This window comes from Erythranthe guttata, chromosome 7 (genome assembly GCF_056151865.1).
Source record: "Erythranthe guttata isolate IM_541 chromosome 7, IM_541, whole genome shotgun sequence".
NCBI lineage: Eukaryota > Viridiplantae > Streptophyta > Magnoliopsida > Lamiales > Phrymaceae > Erythranthe > Erythranthe guttata.
In genome coordinates, this window is record NC_142539.1 from 3553977 (window position 1) to 3576173 (window position 22197).

Consider the following 22197-nt stretch of genomic DNA (forward strand, 5'->3'; position numbering starts at 1 on the left):
CAATACATGTCTGTAATTGTAGTGCCGTTGACAATACAATTAGAGTCAATGACAATATTATTATTTTTCTTTTGGTTATTTTTATTTTATTTTATTTGATTTGTTGACAAGTCAACGTGATTATATTACTGTCATTGACAGTAAAATAACAGTAAACACAATAATATTACTAGCAACCACATCAATATTATTATTATTATTATTATTATTATTATTATTATTATTATTATTATTATTATTATTATTATTATTATTATTATTATTATTATTATTATTATTATTATTATTATTATTATTATTATTATTATTATTATTATTATTATTATTATTATTATTATTATTATTATTATTATTATTATTATTATTATTATTATTATTATTATTATTATTATTATTATTATTATTATTATTATTATTATTATTATTATTATTATTATTATTATTATTATTATTATTATTATTATTATTATTATTATTATTATTATTATTATTATTATTATTATTATTATTATTATTATTATTATTATTATTATTATTATTATTATTATTATTATTATTATTATTATTATTATTATTATTATTATTATTATTATTATTATTATTATTATTATTATTATTATTATTATTATTATTATTATTATTATTATTATTATTATTATGGGTTTTTTTGTTTAGTTTGATTTATTCACGGAGTAAAGTAATAATATTACTGTCTATTATTGTAATATTACTGTAAAAACAACAATATTATTGTGGTTGACGGTAATATTACTGTTGTTATAGTAATATTACTGTCAACCACATCAATATTATTATTTTTTTGGGTTTTTTGTTTTGTTTGAGTTATTTATGGAGTAACGTAATAATATTACTGTAAACACAATAATATTACTGTGGTTGACGATAATATTATTGTTGTTATATAGTAATATTACTGTCACTCACAGTAATATTAATTTTTTTGGCCTTTTATTATGTTTACCTTTGTTGAACGGTCAACATATTAATATTACTCTATTACACAATAATAATGAGTTTTGTTGTGTTAATATTACTGTGCTAGAGATTAATATAGCAATATTACTGTGTTAAACTGTAGAATAGTTAATTTTACTGTGTTTAACAGTAATATAGTTAATTTTATTGTGTTTAACAGTAATATAGTTAATATTACTGTCAATCACAACAATATTGTTGTTTAAATGGTGGAGAAAATAGATGTTAAAGAGAAAAAAAAAAGAAAAAAAAAAAGAAAAAAAAAGAAAACGGTCAACGCCGGAGACCGGCGGTTGACTGGCGTGACGGATGAAATTGTCCATAAAAATGTGTTTTGGGTCAAAATTGAATAATTTTTGAAATTTGGGGTCAAATTGAAGTTAGATTAAATTAAATGATGAAATTGGAGCATATTAAAGTATGAGGGGCTATTTTAGTCTTTTACAAACCTCTAGACCATATATGTACTTTTTTGTAAAAGAGTTTATAGTCTGAAGATCTTTATGAATAAGTACCCAATGATGTACTTATTTGTAAAGTGCCCATTGTCTATTACTTTATTTTATTTTGTTTTGGTATTAATTTGCCCCCCCAATATTTGAATTATAAATCTGGTTTGGAGCCCTGCCCCGGAACCGGCCCGAACCCAGGGGAATCCGAGTGGACCCGACTCGGATGTGCCTCACTACTGTTCTGTTTCGATTCCCCAAAATGTTGGACCCGGATTCGGCGGGTCGGACCAAACCCGTGGCTATGTCTACCCCTGGGGTTAAGTGACATGACCAATTTACCCTTAATAGGCAGTTTAAAACCCTAAACACATGTTTTTTCTTGGGTTAAATTCCACTTTTCCTCCTAGTACTTTAACTTGATATCACTTTACCCCCTATTCTCAATTGCATCAATTTACCCCCTGTACTTCAAAAAATTGTCTCAATGTGGCTCCGCCGTTAGTTTTCAGACATATGACCTTAACACCGTTTGATCTAAGTCTGAAAATTACCAAAAACCAACCCCTCCTAGTTTAAATAATTATTTAAAAAAAAAATTATGGCTAGCGTCGTGGACTATGTTTTCTCGTTCTCTTGAATTTTTTATTACTTTACTTTTTGCTTTTTAAATTTTTTAAATTTTTTTAATTTTTTTTTAATTCTTTTTAATAATTATTTAAACTAGGAGTGGAAGCGTTTTTGTAATTTCAGAGCTATAATCAAACAGTGTTAAAATCAAATGTCTGACAACTAACGGCGAGGGTCATATTGAGACAATTTTTAAATACATGGGGCAAATTGATGCAATCGATAATAGAAGGGTACAAGGGGGAAAATGAAATTGATCCTTTCTCTTGTCGCCTACTTTTCTCTTCTTTCTCAGGTTTCTATTCTCTCTCTCAACTCCCATTCTCTTCCATCTCTCTAGATCCACCGACACTCCGCCGCTCACCACCACCCCGCCGCGCACCGCCTCCCACCGCCGTTCTACCTTTCACTTGCACCGCCGTTCCTCCGAGTGCTAGAATCTCAAGGAAAGTTATTTGTTTAGGTTCTGATTTTGTTTGTTTCAATTTAGATTCCACCTTTTATTTATTTTTTTAGGTTCTGTTTTGTTTTGTTTGTGCGTTGTTTTCACAGTGAAATTTGGGGTTTTTATTTTTGTGTTTGCTGGAAATTTGAATTATGGGATTTTTGTCTAATTTGGGAATCAAATGTCTAATTTTAGGTTCCAATTTCTCAATTATTCCTAATTTTAGGTTTAAGAGCTCAATCTCCAAGTATGTGTTCTCATCTTCACTCCTTTACTATTCAAATTACTGTAAATTTGAAATCCCAATCTGAATGGTAATTAATTAAAATTACTAATGTTATTTTTTTTTGTCTATCCTTAATTAGTTAATTAATTAATTAATTATTATACCCACCCGACCGCTCTCATGTATTATTGTCGTAGGGCGATAGCATTATATTGATTTTCATCAGCAGTGTTTTCAAATTTGGATTAAATAATTTTTTTCACTTAATCAATTATAGATGGACAAAGCATCATTAGTTAAACTTGTAATCGAGTACGTAAAATCACTGCAAGACGAAGAAAAACATATGCAGGCAGAAATAACGGAGTTGGAATTACGGATGCCGACGAGAACAAGTGTAGTATTGGATGGTGATTCTGAATTGTCTGATAATGATAATGATGTAGTTATAATGCCATCTCCTATCGAAGTTCTTGAGGTCTGGTTTTTTTTTTTTTTTTTTTTTTTATATTGTGTATACGGTTATCAATTTGAAGAAATTAAAAAGACATTTTTTTTTGTTGTGTTGCAGTTGAGGGTATCGAGCATGGGAGAGAAAACGGTAGTGGTTAGCATAACATGCAGTAAAAGAAGAGATACAATGGGGAAGTTGTGTAAGGTTTTTGAATCTTTGAACCTCCAAATTGTCACTGCAAATATGACTGCTTTTTCTGGAACAATTTCGAAGACTGTTTTTCTTGAGGTACTCTCTCTCTCTCTCTCTAGATCTCTTTCTCTCTCTTTCAAAGTTAGTTTACCTACACTAGCTGAGTAGTGAAACATCTGCATTCATAATTTTGAATAGGGGTGTGAACGAGCCGAGCTCGTCTGTTTTGGCAGGCTTGCAACTTAGGGTAAATTACGAAAACTCCCTGAACTTAGGGTAAATAACGAAAAACACCTCCACCTATACGTAATAACCAAAACTCCCCTCTGATTAACTGTTGATCGAGTTTTGTAACAGAAAATATGTACGGTCTATTATACCTTCTGTTAAATAGGTTATAAATAAAAGAAAATATATCTGAAATCGTGTAAAGTTTATTACCTGGAATAAAAAAAAATCTGTGAATAGATGTAAGACGGAAACAAACCTCAGGGTTTTTTTTGATAATTACGAATAGGTGGAGGTGGTTTTTGTAATTTAATCTAAGTTTAGGGGTTTTTTTTTGTAATTTACCCTAGGAGATATCAATGATATGAATAACTAGGTCAAACAAATTATTTGGACAAAATGCATGTTGCTCAAGTAGTTGTCAGCATCTAGGACAAAATATTTTGTATAAAATTAAAATAATAAGTAAAAAAAATCAATTATCAGACTTATCTGGTCCACTGCATCAATTTTTATTTATTTATTTAATTTTATTAAATATATTACTAAATTTTTTGTCTATTTATTTAATTATTTCTTAATCTTTCAGGCGTGTGAAGAGGAGGAAGAAGTACTGAGATCAAAGATAGAAGCTGCCATAGCAGCTCTGAATAATCCAGATGGCCCCATTAGCATATAAAATATGAGTTAATTGCAAATACCTCCCCTGTAAAATCTCGAATTGGCAAATAACTCCGGTACGTGTGATACATTTTTGTGTGTGTACGTGTGTATTTTTTTTTTGAAGTGATTAATTAGCTTGCATAATATAGTTTTTGCTTGTTTTAGAAGATTTTTCCCATAATAAATGGAGTGATTTCTTCTCAATTAATTACCCTTTTTTCTTCAATTGTTCCAACAATTTGTTATTTAATTTACTAATTAAACAGCTTACACACCTTCATATGTATATTGTACGATATAAATCGAAGATGCAAAAAGACCCGGGATTATTTCACTAGGTTTAGTATCTACGGTACAATTTGCTCTAATATATAATTGGCGGAGGAGGAGCTCGACGTTTTACGAGGTTTGCCGGAAAAGTTATATTGCAAAGAGTTGTGTCAATATTGCGGTCGAAACGGACATATTTTAAAACAATGCCAAAATAATTTAGAATTATTTATAAAATATCACTAATAGAATAATTGTAGTAACGTACTATAACGTGCAAAAAATTGTTACATGTTTAATTTCAAATGCATTAATATTACATTACTAATATGTGCAGATATATGTTTCTGTGTAGATTTATTTATTTTATAAAAAATATTTGAAAACACAATTTGTTTTCTCTATTTCATGGTTCGTACGTACCACTAATGACATAATTAAAGTGGGAAACATATGATAAAAAAAAAAGCACTAAGAGGTAATTAAGACATCCTTAATTGATCGAAAACTTGTTAATAACTAGTAAAAACTCCAAGAAGTCGAGTAATTATCGTATCGTAAAAGACAAAAATCATAATAATTCATAAAAATAAATCCCGATTCTAGTTTTGATGACATACTGCCTCTATTGCAGGTTCAAAAACAAAACGCATGAAGCGAAAACGAGAAGAGCGAAGTGGTGGTAGAAACATAGTGGATTTGTTGATGCTGCATTATCGAACCCCCAATAGTAAGGGTGGACATGTGGCGGCGCTAGAGTGGAGAGAGGTGGCGTCATCGGAGTGGGGTTATCGGTTGTGTTCCTCGACAAGACGTTGATTTCAACCTTCTGCCCCGATGGACACATGCCCAGGTAGCTACAGATGAAATAGAAGTTTCCGGAAGCGAAAAACTGCACCGTATCGCTTCCGCTCTTGTACCAGGCGAGTGGATTCCCGGCGATGCATTCCTCGTAGTCGCCCTTTGACACTTGCATCACGTCGTGGATTTGTGGGTTGTAGTTGAAAACTGCATTAGGTTTTCGAAAAAATAAATAAATATGAGTAGTGAGTTTTACATAATAAGAAAGGAAAAAAAAAAGGTAAAGTAAAATCGAGCGTGTAAATATTAAAAATATAATGATATATTTAGGCCTCGTTTGCCTATCTGTATCGGATTAGATTGGACTACACTGCATTTGATTAGCTTTCTACTAACTAATTAATTATCTAGTTAATAAATAGACTAGCATTAGATTGTTAAAATATGGTAGTAATATATGTGATTTTTCAATAATACCCCTAATTTAACAATAATTATATCCTAATCTATAATGTATACGTACAAAATCATGCTCTTCTTATTTAGTCACTACTTACGAAATTAATCCATGGGATTAGATCAACTAGTAATTTTATTCGATACTAGAAGTTAATTGCTGCGAGCTTCAACTTTTATAGCGGACTTGAGTTAGTTTGAATGTTGTGCTTTTTGCGTCAAAGCGTTTTGATCAAAACACGGAATTTAACGTCGTGCTCGTGCTACATATGTGTGTGTGTGTGTGTGATAAGTATTGAATTCGAGGAAAGAGAGAGAAATAAGAATATTACAAATTACGTCGTTGACGTAGAATTGTATGGTGGATGCCCATGATTTGTAATCGGTGCCTTGGCTATTCCAACCGGAAGAATCTCCGACCATGTATTGATCACCCATTGAACCGCCGACGAAAGCCATCATCATGAACAAGAAAACACATAACTTGGTGTAAGCCGCCATTGATGCAAGTGAAAGTACAAAAGAATCAAAGATTTTTTTTTTTCTTTTTTTTTTTTTAATATTTGCAGGAAAATAAACAATGGACGAAATAAATAACGAGAACAAGGGCAACTATGCATAGAGAAAATTCGTGTTGGAATATATATAGTGCAAGTTTTGAGGGGCTCATATCCAAATATGGCAAGTTTTCATTATTGGTAAGTACTAGTGTTGGAGAGATTGCCTTCCTTGGACGAGAAAACATAGAATTTTGGAAATAAGTTTTCATGGAGATTGCCTTAGTTAACAATAGGGTTTGTCTAGGGTGAGGTTAATTTTATAGGACTTCTTCGACCCTACACCCGGTGATAAATACTGGGTGGGTCTTCTGCTGCCACGTATTCTTTTTTTTCTTTTTTTTTTTTTTTTTTTTTTTTTTTTTAATATATTCGCCCTTTAGGGTTTACCTTTAGGGGTTTTAGAAACCCGAGAACTGACGAGTCAGTCAAGGAACCCGATTTTCGGCCAAAACGTCTCGAGTCACCATTGAGTTGGTTATTTGTGGCTAGATTTGAGCGAACCTTCACTGACTTTGTAGTGGGTGGCCGAATCTAGTCATGAGTGGTCAAAAGATTGTCGGATATGATCATGGGTGATCGAATAGGGGTGGACGATTGTCATATTTGAAAAATAAAAAATGGAAAAATATAGAGTATAAGCAATAAAATATAGTAAAAAGTGGGGTGATGTACATAAAAGTGAAAATAATAAGTGGGAGATTAAAAATATAAAGAAAATAATATTTTTAAAAATTTAAAATTAATAAAATAATGACATATTAAAAGAAAAAATCAAAAACCCGATTGAACCGATTCGATCCTATAAACCCATGATCCAAATGGTCGTCAAATATCATATGAGATCTTGCAAGTTACAAGTGAATAAATGAATAGATACAACATAAAATATATTTATTCTCGAATTAATATGAAACACGTCCATAAGGTTTGATCAAATAAAAGGATATGAACTGTGATTTTACCCATTGAAACTCCACAATATTATTTCCATCTATTCTAGACGTATATTTATTTAATATTTATGATAAAATTAACCAAGCTCGTAACAACAATTAGTTATATGTCAACTATTTCCATGTTTTTTTAATTAATTCTAAAAATAAGATGTAACAGCTTATCAACTTTGAAAGCATCCTTTAGATGTAAGAGCTTATTAGTTGTTTACACGTTATAATTTGTTTGATAATTATTTTCTTCACTTTTAGAATATCACCCGTGCATCGCACGGGCATAAATACTAGTTATATATAAAAATCAAGGTTGTAAAAAGTGGAAATCGGTCGGAGGCGGTTAGGCACCAACTTATGATTAATCGGTGCGGCGGTGATTAATCAGCGATAAGTCAGAAATAAATCTATTTTTAAAATTTAATATAATATATTTATAGACATTATTTATAAATACTCAAAATATATATAAAAAGATATTTAAACATAGTTATTTCTCCATCATGTATATAACTTAATAACATCATAAAAATTTAGCAATAATAAGATCAAGTTCTGGACCATATTGGGGCGAGGCTTTCCGGTGAGGCTACCCAACACCTTTCACTTCCTTTCACTGCCGATGAGGTAACTCGTGCTATCTCTCAAATGGCTCCGTTAAAAGCCCCAGGGCCTGACGGTTTCCCTGTTGTATTTTATACAAAATATTGGCAAATATTAGGCTCCAGTGTCATTGATTGTGTGCTTGAATTCTTAAACCACAAAATTCTCCCCCCTCGATTAATTTCACATATATCGTCCTTATTCCTAAAGTGTCTAAACCGGAAAAAATGACTGAGTATCGTCCCATAAGCCTCTGCAATTTATTTATAAAATTGGTTCTAAAGCTATAGCTAATAGAATCAAGAAAGTGTTGAGCGATATCATATCCCCTACCCAAAGTGCCTTCGTGCCGCAAAGACTAATTACGGATAATGTATTGGTGGCTTATGAGATTAATCACTTCATTAAAACAAACTCTCGGAAACGCTCTAATCTTATGGCTATGAAGTTAGATATTAGTAAAGCATATGATCGCATTGAGTGGTTTTTCTTGAGAAAGGTTCTGTGTAGGTTCGGTTTTCCTGTTGGTTTAATTGATCTGATTATGCTATGTGTTTCGACGGTTTCTTACGCGTGTTTGTTCAATGGATCGCAATGTGGTTCGATAGTCCCTTCGCGGGGGCTTAGGCAAGGCGACCCCCTTTCGCCATATCTTTTCATTCTTTGTACAGAGGCGCTTATAGCAATGGTGCAACGGACGACGGAAAGCGGGCGATTGCAAGGATTTCGAGTAGCTCCGACCGCTCCAATGGTCTCGAGTTTGTGTTTCGCGGGTGATACACTAATTTTTTGCCAAGCAAACGAGGATAACGCTGGGACAATCCGACAAATTCTTCTCCAATATGCACGTGTTTCTGGCCAGGTGATTAACATGGAGAAATCGACAATTAGTTTTTGTCCAGCTACACCACCGGAGACCCGCGAATCTATACATGCTATTTTGGGCTTCCAGGTTGTGGTGAGTCATGAAAAATATTTGGGGCTCCCCGCGGCTTTGGGAAAATCGCGCAAGGAGGTTTTCCAATACTTGAGAGATAGGGTATGGGACCGAATAAAGGGATGGAATTCTCAGAACATCTCTAAGGCGGGGAAAGAAATCTTAATTAAGGCAGTCCTACAGGCAATCCCATCGTATGTTATGTCTTGCTTTTTACTGCCGATTGGTTTGGTTCAGGAGATTGAAGCCATTACGCATCGTTTTAGGTGGGGGAACGACATGGATAAAACGACGCATTGGGTTGTGGAAGAAACTATGCAAACCGAAGGAAGATGGGGGCATGGGGTTTCGGGATCTTCGGAGTTTTAATCTCGCTCTACTGGCGAAACAAGGCTGGCGACTTGTTACCAAGCCGGAGCTCTTACTGTCAAAGATTATGCGAGCTAAGTACTACCACAATGGGGACTTTTGGGCTGCGGTTGTAGGCCATCGTCCGTCGGCCACATGGCGAGCCATTGTTGAGGCCCGCGGCCATTTGAAAGAAGGTGTTCGGATGCGAATTGGGGATGGTACGAATACATCGGTGTGGGGCGACCCGTGGATTCTCCATGATAACTGCCCAAAGCTTATCACTCACAGGCCCGTGCACTCGGCTTTCCCTAATTCGGTAGCGGACCTTATTGACAGTAATACGGGTTCGTGGAAGACTGAGGTTCTTGATAATATTTTTTGGCCGGTGGACAAGCAACGCATTCTTACTACTCCTATTGGACGTGCAGGAACGACTGATCGAATTATATGGGGTTTCTCGAATTTGGGTAATTTTACGGTTAAAAGTTGCTATCATAACATTATGAGTCGCCATAGTTTGCGGATTGGAGAAGGCTTGGTCGGCTCAAACAGTGGATCGCACTCTTACAACTGGAAATGGCTTTGGGAACTTGACGTGCCACCAAAAATTCGGGTATTCTTATGGAGAGCATGCATGGAAGCTTTACCGTGTAAAGTTGAATTGTTTCGGCGGAGGATTGTCTCAGACCCGTTGTGCGATATTTGTGGAATAAAATCCGATTCCTTGCCGCATATTTTCTTTCACTGTCATGGAGTTAGGAAGGTGTGGGAACATTTATCAATTTCTCTACCCACTAGCGACATGAATCCCTCGGTTTGGAGCTGGGTGAGCAGATTGGCCCGAGAGCTTTCCGTAGAACAGTTTCACCTGGCTGCAGTGGTTCTCTGGAGTATTTGGGATCGCCGGAATAAGCTGTTGCATGGTGATGAATATCGGGCATTCGGGGAAATTGTGGGATGGAGCAGCACGTACATGGAATCATATCGTGGAGCTCGTTTGAGTCGTAGCATCGTCGACAAGCGGTCCCATGCCATCTTGTGGTCTCCGCCACCAATAGGGGTGATTAAAATTAACGTTGATGCAGCTTTTCCGCAAGGTAATGATCACTATTACACATCTATGGTTGCTAGAGATTCACAAGGTCAAAGTGTGTGGTGGCAGAATTTTCGGCACCTTGGCCGCGTGTTACCTGCCGAGGGGGAAGCTCGGGCTGTTTTGCAAGCTACTATTATGGCGTTAAGTTTAGGATGGCCTGACATTATTATTGAGGGTGATTGTCTCCCATTGATCGATGCGCTTAATGGCCGAGGATCTTCAATTACTTCATTCGGCGCTATTATTGAGGCGGTTTTAGCTCGCACTTGTCTCTTCTCTTCTATTTCCTTTTCTTTTGTAAGGCGTGATGCCAATAAACTAGCTCACGAAATTGCTTCGCGTAAGAATTTGGATTCATTGGAAGGTGTAACCCTCCCTCCGTTTCTGGCCATGAGTGCCTAATATAATTTTGTTTTTCCCGTAAAAAAAAAAAAAGATCATAATACAATAATAATTCTTATAAATATAAATAAAAAAACAATTTTTTGAATTTAAATTTATTCTTGAACATTCCAAGCATATACCATTAGGTTCTTTAACAATAACAGTCAACATAAGCAAAATAAAACATAAACTCATATTTGTATTAAATCCCAACTTTTATTTTGAATTAAAAAATAAAAAGATAAGAAAAAAAGACCGATTTTTGACCGATTTTTGCCCCCAAAGTTTGACCTGCATTCATTTGACCGCCTCAGACCGCGTCAACCCTCATCATACCGCCTAAAACCACCTCATAGGCCAAAACCCGATTTTTCAAACCTTTACACCAAAATCATAAAAGTTTGGGACTGCCTCCGCCTCGGTGACCGATTAATCGGCCGCCAAACAAGACTCCATATGTGCTAAAATATTTGTCGTTTTAGGTTATTGCTCGTATATTAAAAGGTTTATTCCAATAAATATGCATGAATATAACAAAACACTTAGGAAGTGGCTAAAGTTACTTATCGTTAATTATATCTCGAATGTTTCTATTTTGAGTTAATTACGAGTGACAAATAGCAAAATCGAGAAAATAAATGCAATTAATGCATCATCAAAATATTAAGGTGGCGAATAATTTAAAACAAAAAAATCTATAAGATGAAAAATATTTTGGCACATAGTGAGTATTTGTATCTTTTATTAAGTATATTAATTTTTGCAAATGAGTTTATAGCAATTAGTGCCACTGTGTTATATCGGTTTGCTATAAATGACCGCTTATTATAAATTATTGGCAAAAACACCCCTATGATTTAATTTTTTTAGCAATTAGTACTGTTAAGGGGTTGTGTGCTAAAAAAAATGAATTATTGGGTGGTTTTTGCCAAAAAAATAACATGGGGCAATTCCTTAGCAATTCGATATTACACAGGAGTACTGATCGCAATAAACCCATCATAAAATCTCAATAAATAAAACTCATACACTAACTCGAATATTCTCGACGAAATCACGACACATTCCCGATTTTCACCATTCGATGCACAGTATCCCGATCCAACCCATGAAGGGCATCGATCAACTCGGCCCGCAACGAACCCGGCCCATGGGCCCGACCCATGCCCGCTTCTCCGGCAAGCCCGAATACGGACAACGCGGTTGCAGTGGCCTCCAACGGATGTGATGGGTCGACGGCTACAAAGGCGGCTATTAGGTCGGTGACGGAGCATCCGGTTGCCGTTATCTTTTGCAGCATGGGGACCCCGTTCGTGGACCCCACCCATGGTTCGCCGGAACGGAACAGTGCATTGTCGCGGACACTGCCGTTCCAGTTCCGTTGCAACGTCGCGGCTGCGTCGCGGTCGGAACGGGCACATTTTAATTAAATTGTTAAAAAAATACAATATATTTCAAATATGTTTTTAATAACAATATTACAATTCAATAATATGCAAAATATTATTACAAATTAAAAAATAAATATTACAAAAAATATTATGAAAATATAAGAAATATTAATACTAAGTAGAACACCGAGCTAGAATTGTGTAGGATATAATTGAAGAATGAGGCCAAAGATTTGTGATTCAGGGGAATCTTCATTATCTAACGTGGCCACCACCATCATATTATTTATTTATTTTTTCTTTTATATTTTTTTTCCTTTTTTTTTTTTTAGTTAAATTTGTTTTTTCTTCTTTCCAAATTCTTTTTCACTGTTCCGGCACCGTTCCGGCCGCATCGGGGCCGTTCCGTGGCTCTGTCTCGCCCATCCCACCGATTTCTCGGTGTTCCGACGAGTCACGGTGCAATTACCGTTCTGGTTACGGATTCCGGAACGGCCGTTCCGACCGTTCCGACGCCGTTCCAGCGAACCATGACCCCACCACACGAGCACCGTCCGTGATTATGTCGACCGCTCCGGATACCGCTACTACACTTCCGGTGGATCGGGACAACGACTTTGCCGCTCCGACGACATCATCACCGGTTGACTCGTGCGTGCTATCCGGGCCCTACCAAAAAAACGGAACGGATGATTGGTGGGGGAGATAGTTTCGTCACACTAGTAGGTATGTTTTATGACAAAATTCAAAGTCTGTCACAAAAATGAACATTTTATGGGATGAAAAAATAGTTCGTCACATAAATTATATTTTAGATGACAATACTATGAAATTGTCATAAGAAGATGTACGTGATATTTTGAACAATTCACCGGCAATGTGTTGCGACGAGAATTGTTTTCTTACGACAAAACCAATTTCATCACAGTGGTTATTTTAGGTGTCTTTCCATATTTCTTCTTTCCAATACTTATTATTTCTCCCAAAAAGGTTCTGGACTTCTCTCTCTCTGTTATTTGTTCCTCCGCCACCCCCAATCAATTCAGTAATTCTCGGCATACATCGCCCCCAAATCGGCGGCTCAGACCAAGGAATTGACGCACAATGAATTTATGCTTCAATCCACGCGAGCGCTCCGCCGAGGAGCTCGGTCGTAATAAGCTCGGCGGCAGGGACGTGCAAAAAATTTTTACATGTTTAATTTCAAATGCATTAATATTACATTACTAATATGTGCAGATATATGTTTCTGTGTAGATTTATTTATTTTATAAAAAATATTTGAAATCACAATTTGTTTTCTCTATTTCATGGTTGTTCGTACGTACCACTAATGACATAATTAAAGTGGGAAACATATGATAAAAAAAAAGGCACTAAGGGGTAATTAAGACATCCTTAATTGATCGAAAACTTGTTAATAACTAGTAAAAACTCCAAGAAGTCGAGTAATTATCGTATCGGCAAAGACAAAAATCCTAATAATTCATAAAAAAAAAATCCCCTATTGCAGGTTCAAAAACAAAACGCATGAAGCGAAAACGAGAAGAGCGAAGTGGTGGTGGAAACATAGTGGATTTGTTGATGCTGCATTATCGAACCCCCAATAGTAAGGGTGGACATGTGGCGGCGCTAGAGTGGAGAGAGGTGGCGTCATCGGAGTGGGGTTATCGGTTGTGTTCCTCGACAAGACGTTGATTTCAACCTTCTGCCCCGATGGACACATGCCCGGGTAGCTACAGATGAAATAGAAGTTTCCGGAAGCGAAAAACTGCACCGTATCGCTTCCGCTCTTGTACCAGGCGAGTGGATTCCCGGCGATGCATTCCTCGTAGTCGCCTTTTGACACTTGCATCACGTCGTGGATTTGGGGGTTGTAGTTGAAAACTGCATTAGGTTTTCGAAAAAAAAAATATGAGTTGTGAGTTTTACATAATTAGAAAGAAAAAAAAAGAGAGTATAAAGTAAGACCGCAGAGCGTGTAAATATTAAAATTATAATGATATATTTAGGTCTCGTTTGTCTATCGGTATCGAATTAGATTAGACTAGACTGAATTTGATTAACTTTCTACTAACTAATTAATTATTTAGTTAACAAATAGATCTAGTACTAAACTTGTTAAAATAGGGTAGTATATGTGATTTTTCAACAATACCCCTAATTTCATAATAATTATGTCCTAATTTATAATGTTTACGGACAAAATCGTGCTCTTCTTATTTAGTCACTACTTACGAAATTAATCGATGGGGTTAGAGCAACTAGAAATTTTATTCGATACTAGAAGTTAATTGCTGCGAGCTTCAACTTTTATAGCGGACTTGAGTTAGTTTGAATGTTGTGCTTTTTGCGTCAAAGCGTTTTGATCAAAACACGGAATTTAACGTCGTGCTCGTGCTACATATGTGTGTGTGTGTGTGATAAGTATTGAATTCGAGGAAAGAGAGAGAAATAAGAATATTACAAATTACGTCGTTGACGTAGAATTGTATGGTGGATGCCCATGATTTGTAATCGGTGCCTTGGCTATTCCAACCGGAAGAATCTCCGACCATGTATTGATCACCCATTGAACCGCCGACGAAAGCCATCATCATGAACAAGAAAACACATAACTTGGTGTAAGTCGCCATTGATGAAAGTGAAAGTACAAAAGAATCAAAGATTTCTGTTTTTTTTACAGTGCAAGTTGTAAGGGGCTCATATGCAAATATGGTCTTCATTATTGGTAAGTACTAGTGTGTATGTGAAAACATAATTTTGGGAATAAATTTTCATGGAGATTGCCTTAATTAGCAGGGCTCTTTAATATAACCCCTCAATACTTCGTTTAATAGGGAAATGTCAAAACTATTTTGCACCATTTAAGAAAACATCTACTCCACTTTTAACCACTATTTTTTTCCAATTATGCCCCCGTTGACATTATTATTACATTACACGCTTGCATCATCATTGTGTCACGAGCTAGTCATCAACAATTTTTCTTATTATTATTTTTTTTATTTTTTTATTTTATTTTTTATTTTTTTGTCTTTTTGTTTTAACTTTTTTCTGCATTAGTTTTATTAATCGACTATGAAGCATAGTCGATTAAGGAAATTCTTTAATTTTTATTTATTTATTTATTTTTATTTAATTTTTTTTCTCTATCTGATAAATTAATCGATTATACTTCATAGTCGATTAAGGAAATCGCCTATGAAACATAGTCAATTTAAGAATCTGACTACTAAAAATAACAAATCATAACTACAAAAGAAAATGCAAATCCAATTATATTTTAGAAAAACAAAAAATATACAAAAATAATAATTGATTTATACAAATCGGAATCAATAAATAAAAAATCCAAAACAAAATTAAAAATTGAAATCAATTAACCTTATTCGACTACTGAACATAACCGATTAAAGCTTAATCGACTATTGAACACATAGTCAATTAAGGGTCCAGCCTGTGCAAATTTATTTGTCCGCGTCATCCTCCGCCTGATCTATCAAATAATAATAATAATAATAATAATAATAATAATAATAATAATAATAATAATAATAATAATAATAATAATAATAATAATAATAATAATAATAATAATAATAATAATAATAATAATAATAATAATAATAATAATAATAATAATAATAATAATAATAATAATAATAATAATAATAATAATAATAATAATAATAATAATCATAATAATAATCATAATAATAATCATAATAATAATCATAATAATAATCATAATAATAATCATAATAATAATCATAATAATAATCATAATAATAATCATAATAATAATCATAATAATAATCATAATAATAATCATAATAATAATAATAATAATAATAATAATAATAATAATAATAATAATAATAATAATAATAATAATAATTATAATAATAATTATAATAATAATTATAATAATAATTATAATAATAATTATAATAATAATTATAATAATAATTATAATAATAATTATAATAATAATTATAATAATAATAATTATAATAATAATTATAATAATAATTATAATAATAATTATAATAATAATTATAATAATAATTATAATAATAATTATAATAATAATTATAATAATTATAATAATAATTATAATAATTATAATATAATAATAATAATAATAATAATAATAATAATAATAATAATAATAATAATAATAATAATAATAATAATAATAATAATAATAATAATAATAATAATAATAATAATAATAATAGTAATAGTAGTAATAATAATAATAATAATAATAATAATAATAATAATAATAATAATAATAATAATAATAATAATAATAATAATAATAATAATAATAATAATAATAATAATAATAATAATAATAATAATAATAATAATAATAATAATAATAATAATAATAATAATAATAATAATAATAATAATAATAATAATAATAATAATAATAATAATAATAATAATAATAATAATAATAATAATAATAATAATAATAATAATAATAATAATAATAATAATAATAATAATAATAATAATAATAATAATAATAATAATAATAATAATAATAATAATAATAATAATAATAATAATAATAATAATAATAATAATAATAATAATAATAATCTGCCGAATAAATGTTTGTAAAAAACAGATTAACAGTAGCAAATTAATTCGAGTTTGTTGCCCATAATCACCAACCATAAAATTCCTAAGCGTTAGACAGTATATAAAACATGAAAGTATTCGAAGAAAAAGTCCGGCCCCTTAGGAATTTTGCCGTTGGTGTCTTGGTGATTATGGGCAACAAACTCGAATTAATTTAGACAATATAAAATTCCCAAGTACTCGACCAAAAAAGTCCGCCCCCTTCGAACGCGGGTCATATCTCACTACTTGGTCGCACAATGACGAGTTTGGTGTGTCGGAGCACACTTTGCTTATCAAATGGTGGCGTCAGATTGGAACGGAGAGGTTGAGCGACGGTGGATGATTGCTTACTCCTCGGGCGACGTCGGATTGTAGGCCGGGTGATGAAGGGCTGGGAAAATGAATGAAAGAGAGAGAGAGAGAGAGAGAGAGAGGGGCGTGAAATCCGAATAAATGAGAAATGATTAGGGTTATAAGGGTAGTAATGGATTTTTATATTTAATACTCCCTCTGTTCCACAATAACTGTCTCTTTTTAAAAATATTTTTGTTTCATTTTATCTGTCACTTTAGATTTTCAATACTGCATTAAATGCATTTTTCTTGTTTTAACCTTATTAATGAAACTCGATTCATTAATTTTCTCTTATAAATCATTAAATAATAAAGGTTGTTATAGTCATTTTTATATGATTTTTTTAAAATCAAGATATATTTATTGAGTTTCTTAATCTTTGTAAAAAGTGAAAAGTGACAATTATTTAGGAACGGAGAGAGTAATTAGTTAGAGTATAAATTAAGGGGATTTTCTCTAATTATTTTCGGGGAGGGTTTTTCTTAACAATATTTCATAGATGGGTGGAGTCTTGCTAATTTTCGCTAATTAATATGCATGTATGTGAATATATATATATATATATATATATATATATATATATATATATATATATATATATTTCATGTACAAGGTTCTTTAATGCATGCGTTTGGTATGATTTTGCTTTATTTAGGCAATATAATATATTGTCTTTGTTGTAAATGCATTGAATATGCATAAAGTGGATGTCCAATTAATAAAGAGTTACTAACTATTAATGGTCTTTAATTGAAGTACACTCTTGTAACTCTTTGGACATTAATCTTCCTTGTAGTATAAATAGCTTATTTTGTAGGGGCAATTTGCTATAGGTCCCTCTATATTATAATTTATGTGTATAAATCCAAGTTAATATTTAATATTTTAATAAATTAATAATATTTATTATGGCAAAAATACCCTTAATTAAATCATATTTATTATGGCAAAAATACCCTTAATTAAATCAAATCAAATCTCCCAAAATCTCTCTATCAAAACAAATTCCCAAACATATCTCTTTCAAATATTAACTAAAACAAATAAATTAATTCATAATAAAAATATACAATTTATTTGGCGACGTGAAAGAGTTTGTTGTTCTTGATAGCTTCTCTGAGTTTCTTCCACCTTTCGGCCATTAGATTATGGTTGTATTCGAAGAAATTCTCGAGTTTGTTGTCATCACTTTCGCAGCAGCTAAGGGAAATGATTTCAAAAATGGTGGCTGCTCTATTTTGCGCCTCTTTCGACACTTCGATTGTGCCGACTTCGATGAACTTCACCATTTTTCTAGCGACTGCATCATCCTTAACAATCGTCCATCTTTACATAAAGAAAATAACACCATTTCTAGCTAATTGAAGTAGGAATATAATGGAGATAAGAGAGAAATGGAGAGAAAATTAAAGTAATTAGGGATTTTTAAATGGAAAAGACAAAAATAGCCTGGATTTCGCATGTGCAGCGCACATGGATTCATAACCGGTCATTTTGACCTGGAAACGGGCAAAGTGGCACAATTAATTGAGTACAGGTAAAGTCGTGCAAAAAAAAATTGTTCAGGAGGTGATCCGCAAAAACTTAAAAGTTCAGGTGGTTTAATGCTATTTACCCTTAATTATATGGGTAAATTCCACTTTACCCCCTTGTACTTTTGTTGGGTATCACTTTACCCCCTTATACTCTCAATTGCATCGATACGCCCCTTGTACTTTGGTTCGATATTACTTTACCCCCTTGTACTCTCAATTCATCGATTTGCCCCCTTGTACTTTGGCTCGTTATCACTTTACCCCCATCTACTCTCAATTGCATTGATTTGCCCCCCGTACTTGAAAAATTGTCTCAATGTGGCCCTCGCCGTTAGTTTTCAGATATTTGACCTTAACACCGTTTGATTTAAGTATGAAAACTACTAAAATGTCACCCCTCTAGTTTAAATAATTATTAAAAAAATTAAAAAAAATAAAAAAAATAAAAAATTCAAGACAGCGAGAAAACATAGTCCACGCCAGCCACGATTTTTATTTTATTTTTTATTTTATTAATAATTATTTAAACTGGGAGGTGTGGTTTTTTTGCAATTTTCAAACTTAGATCAAACGGTGTTAAGGCCAATGGTGTGAAAACTAACGGCGATGGCCACATGGAGATAATTTTTCAAGTACAGGTGACAAATCGATGCAATTGAGAGTACAAGGGGGTAAAGTGATATCGAGCCAAAGTACAAGGGGGCAAATCGATGAATTGATAGTAGAAGGGGGTAAAATGATATCGAACCAAAGTATAAGGGGGCAAATCGATGCAATTGAGAGTATAAGGGGGTAAAGTAATATCCAACCAAAGTACAGAGGGTAAAGTGGAATTTACCCTAATTATATTCATGTTTGCCAAAAAAAAGAAAGAAAATAAATATGTTTTGTCAATACATATTTTCTAATATTTCACTAAAAAATCCAACATTGCAAGAAAATGTAATTCTCAAACAACAAAACACTTCTCTTATAACATGAAAAAGTACACTTCCATATAAATTATCTCATCATTTATTGTACCATCATAAAATGAGTTTATTGCAATTAGTACCCTTGTGTTATATCAAATTGCTACAAATTATCCTATGTTTTTTTTTTGCAAAAACAACCCTACATTTTTTTTTTAGCAATTAGTACCTCTCTTGGGTTGTGTGCTAATTTTTTTGAATTATTGGGTGGTTTTTGCCAAAAAAAAATAACATGGGTAATTTGTTAGCAATTCCACATAACACATTAGTACTAATTGCAATAAACCCATCATAAAATCTCTATAAATAAAACTCATACACTAACTTGTAAATCACTACACATTCCCGATTTTCACCATTCGATGCACGGTATCCCGATCCAACCCGTGAAGGGCATCGATCAACTCGGCCCGCAACGAACCCGGCCCACGGGCCCGACCCATGCCCACTTCTCCGGCAAGCCCGAAGATGGACAATGCGGTTGCAGTGGCCTCCAACGGATGTGACGGGTCGACGGCTACAAAGGCGGCTATTAGGGCGGTGACGGAGCATCCGGTTGCCGTTATCTTTTGCAGCATGGGGACCCCGTTTGCGGACCCCACCACACGAGCACCGTCCGTGACTATGTCGACCGCTCCGGATACCGCTACTACACTTCCGGTGGATCGGGACAACGACTTCGCCGCTCCAATGACATCATCACCGGTTGAGTCGTGCGTGCTATCCGGACCCTACCAAAAACGGAAAGGATGATTGGTGGGGGAGATAGTTTACAAATTGAATTCTATATACAGTTAAACCTCTATAAATTAATACAACCTCTATAAATTAATAGAGTCGGGACTCGGGAAATTCTATTAATTTAGTAAATTATTAAATTATCGAGTTAATAATTTTAACACGTTTTCACCGAGTCAGAACCGAGAGAAACCATTATTTAATTGATTTATCGAGATTTTACTCTAGCAAATATATATATATATATATATATATATATATATATATATATATATACCTTTGAAGTTTGATCGACAGAGCCCTTGAAGAGAGCCATAATCTCGGAACCATTTCCCCTGACAACGGTGGGCTTCAATTTCAGCAGATCCAAACAAGCCCTTAGACGGAAACTTGAAGCTCCGGCGGCGACTGGGTCAAGCACCCATGGCTTGTTGCACTGGTTCGCCACCTCCGCCGCCATCTTCATCGCCGGTAGCCAGTCCGGGGTGAGTGTCCCCACGTTGATGTAGAGCGCGTGGATTTTGGGGGTGAATTCCGGGATTTCTTCAACGGAGTGTATCATCGCCGGCGAGGCGCCGGCGGAGAGAAGGACGTTGGCGACGAGATCCATGGAGACGAAGTTTGTGATGCACTGGATGAGGGGAGCGGCGGCGCGTACGGATTCAAGGTGGGCCCAGGCTTGTCGGGGCCATGATTCTGTGCTCTGTTCTTCTGGAATTTGGGGGTTTTCCTCCATGGTTGCGTGGATTGTGTACGGCGCAATTGGGGATCTATTTTGGTTATTTCAAATAAGGCTTAATTCCACTTTGCACCCTCCAAATATACCACTTTAGCACTTTGCACCCTTAAAAATAACTAATGGCACTTTGCATCCTCAAAACATGTTTAATTATTCAAATTGCACCATAATTTATCTTCTGGACATAAGTTTATGTGGTTTACTTATTTTCTGATTGTCAACATGGTCCGATTGAATGGATTTTTTCTTCATGGTGCAAATTACTAATGTATTTTTGAGCAAAAATGATCTGTAGACTATCAGAAATTATATAAACGACGGAAATTCTGGTCGAAAAATAAACTAGGATACAATTTGAACGATTAAACATGTTTCGATTAAACATGTTTCAAGGTGCAAAGTGCCATAAATTATTTCCGGTCTCCGTTTCTGTGGGCTTTTGAGGAGCAGGAGAAATTGTTGGGGGTAAAGTGGCAAATGGTACATTTCGAGGGTGTAAATTAAAATTAAGCCTTCAAATAGGATAAATCTTTTGTTTTTACGAATGGGCTGGAGGTACTTGGCATTTTGCACCCTCCAAATACATTCATTTGACATATTGCACCCTTAAATTGAAAATTTGGCACTTTGCACCATGTGATACTTTCCTTCGAAAACAATTTGGATGGAAATGAAGTGGTTCAATCCGTTTTTAGACAACCAATTGAATATTTCAGTTGCAATATGTGTTGCTTCCTTAAATTATTTGTCTCCAAGTCGAAGGCATTATTTGTGAAGCTGCTGCCGCCGATGTTGGCTCCGGCATACGCATATCTAATGAAGGATAGAAAAAATGAAGAAGAGCCAAGAGGGCAAGGAATGTACGTGGTTATATGAGAAAGAAACGAGCTTTTCGAGTTTTTCTTCACCTGTCCTTTGTCTTAAATTGCAAAAACAACCAAAGTTTAGGGAATTTTTTGCCATTAACCCTTAGTAAGATATTACATCAATACATTCCTATCAAACAAGTTAACCTAAATTAGACTCGTACTTTAGTATATATGATAAAAAGTTAGTTGTAGTAATTTAATGACAGCTATTGTTCTGTAATAAGTGGTGCAATGTTGGCCTGTGAACTTGTTATTTACAAAATCTTCC

General features: G+C 33.7%; 3 protein-coding genes and 1 pseudogene across 8 annotated transcripts; 1 reads left to right on the forward strand and 3 right to left on the reverse strand.

The window, feature by feature from the left end:
* The first annotated feature begins 2354 nt into the window (after positions 1 to 2354).
* On the forward strand, positions 2355 to 5797 carry LOC105950388 (transcription factor bHLH35). Of its 6 annotated transcripts, XR_016032146.1 has the most exons (5): positions 2355 to 2538; positions 3024 to 3224; positions 3318 to 3488; positions 4210 to 4357; positions 5188 to 5797. XR_016032146.1 is itself a non-coding variant. In XM_088820766.1 (4 exons), the coding sequence occupies exons 2-4, from the start codon at positions 3024 to 3026 to the stop codon at positions 4297 to 4299; spliced, it is 462 nt and encodes a 153-aa protein (XP_088676892.1). In that variant the 5' UTR covers positions 2355 to 2538; the 3' UTR covers positions 4300 to 4487. The 6 variants fall into 6 exon arrangements, 5 of the variants coding, with proteins under 5 accessions (XP_088676892.1, XP_088676890.1, XP_088676893.1 ...); XM_088820766.1 differs by lacking the exon at positions 5188 to 5797 and having other exon boundaries at positions 4210 to 4487; XM_088820764.1 differs by lacking the exon at positions 5188 to 5797 and having other exon boundaries at positions 2355 to 2519; positions 3022 to 3224; positions 4210 to 4487.
* Positions 5179 to 6311, reverse strand: LOC105950658 (mavicyanin pseudogene; annotated as a pseudogene).
* Positions 6312 to 13481: 7170 nt separating this feature from the next.
* On the reverse strand, positions 13482 to 14756 carry LOC148768997 (mavicyanin-like). The gene is made up of 2 exons (XM_088820391.1): positions 14547 to 14756; positions 13482 to 13966 (listed from the first exon to the last, which is right to left on the reverse strand). The coding sequence occupies exons 1-2, from the start codon at positions 14713 to 14715 to the stop codon at positions 13584 to 13586; spliced, it is 552 nt and encodes a 183-aa protein (XP_088676517.1). The 5' UTR covers positions 14716 to 14756; the 3' UTR covers positions 13482 to 13583.
* A 4741-nt stretch (positions 14757 to 19497) lies between these two features.
* On the reverse strand, positions 19498 to 21260 carry LOC105950843 (hydroxyethylthiazole kinase family protein). The gene is made up of 2 exons (XM_012974211.2): positions 20599 to 21260; positions 19498 to 20314 (listed from the first exon to the last, which is right to left on the reverse strand). Exons 1-2 carry the CDS (start codon positions 21055 to 21057, stop codon positions 19919 to 19921), a joined length of 855 nt encoding a protein of 284 aa, XP_012829665.1. The 5' UTR covers positions 21058 to 21260; the 3' UTR covers positions 19498 to 19918.
* Positions 21261 to 22197: the final 937 nt, after the last annotated feature.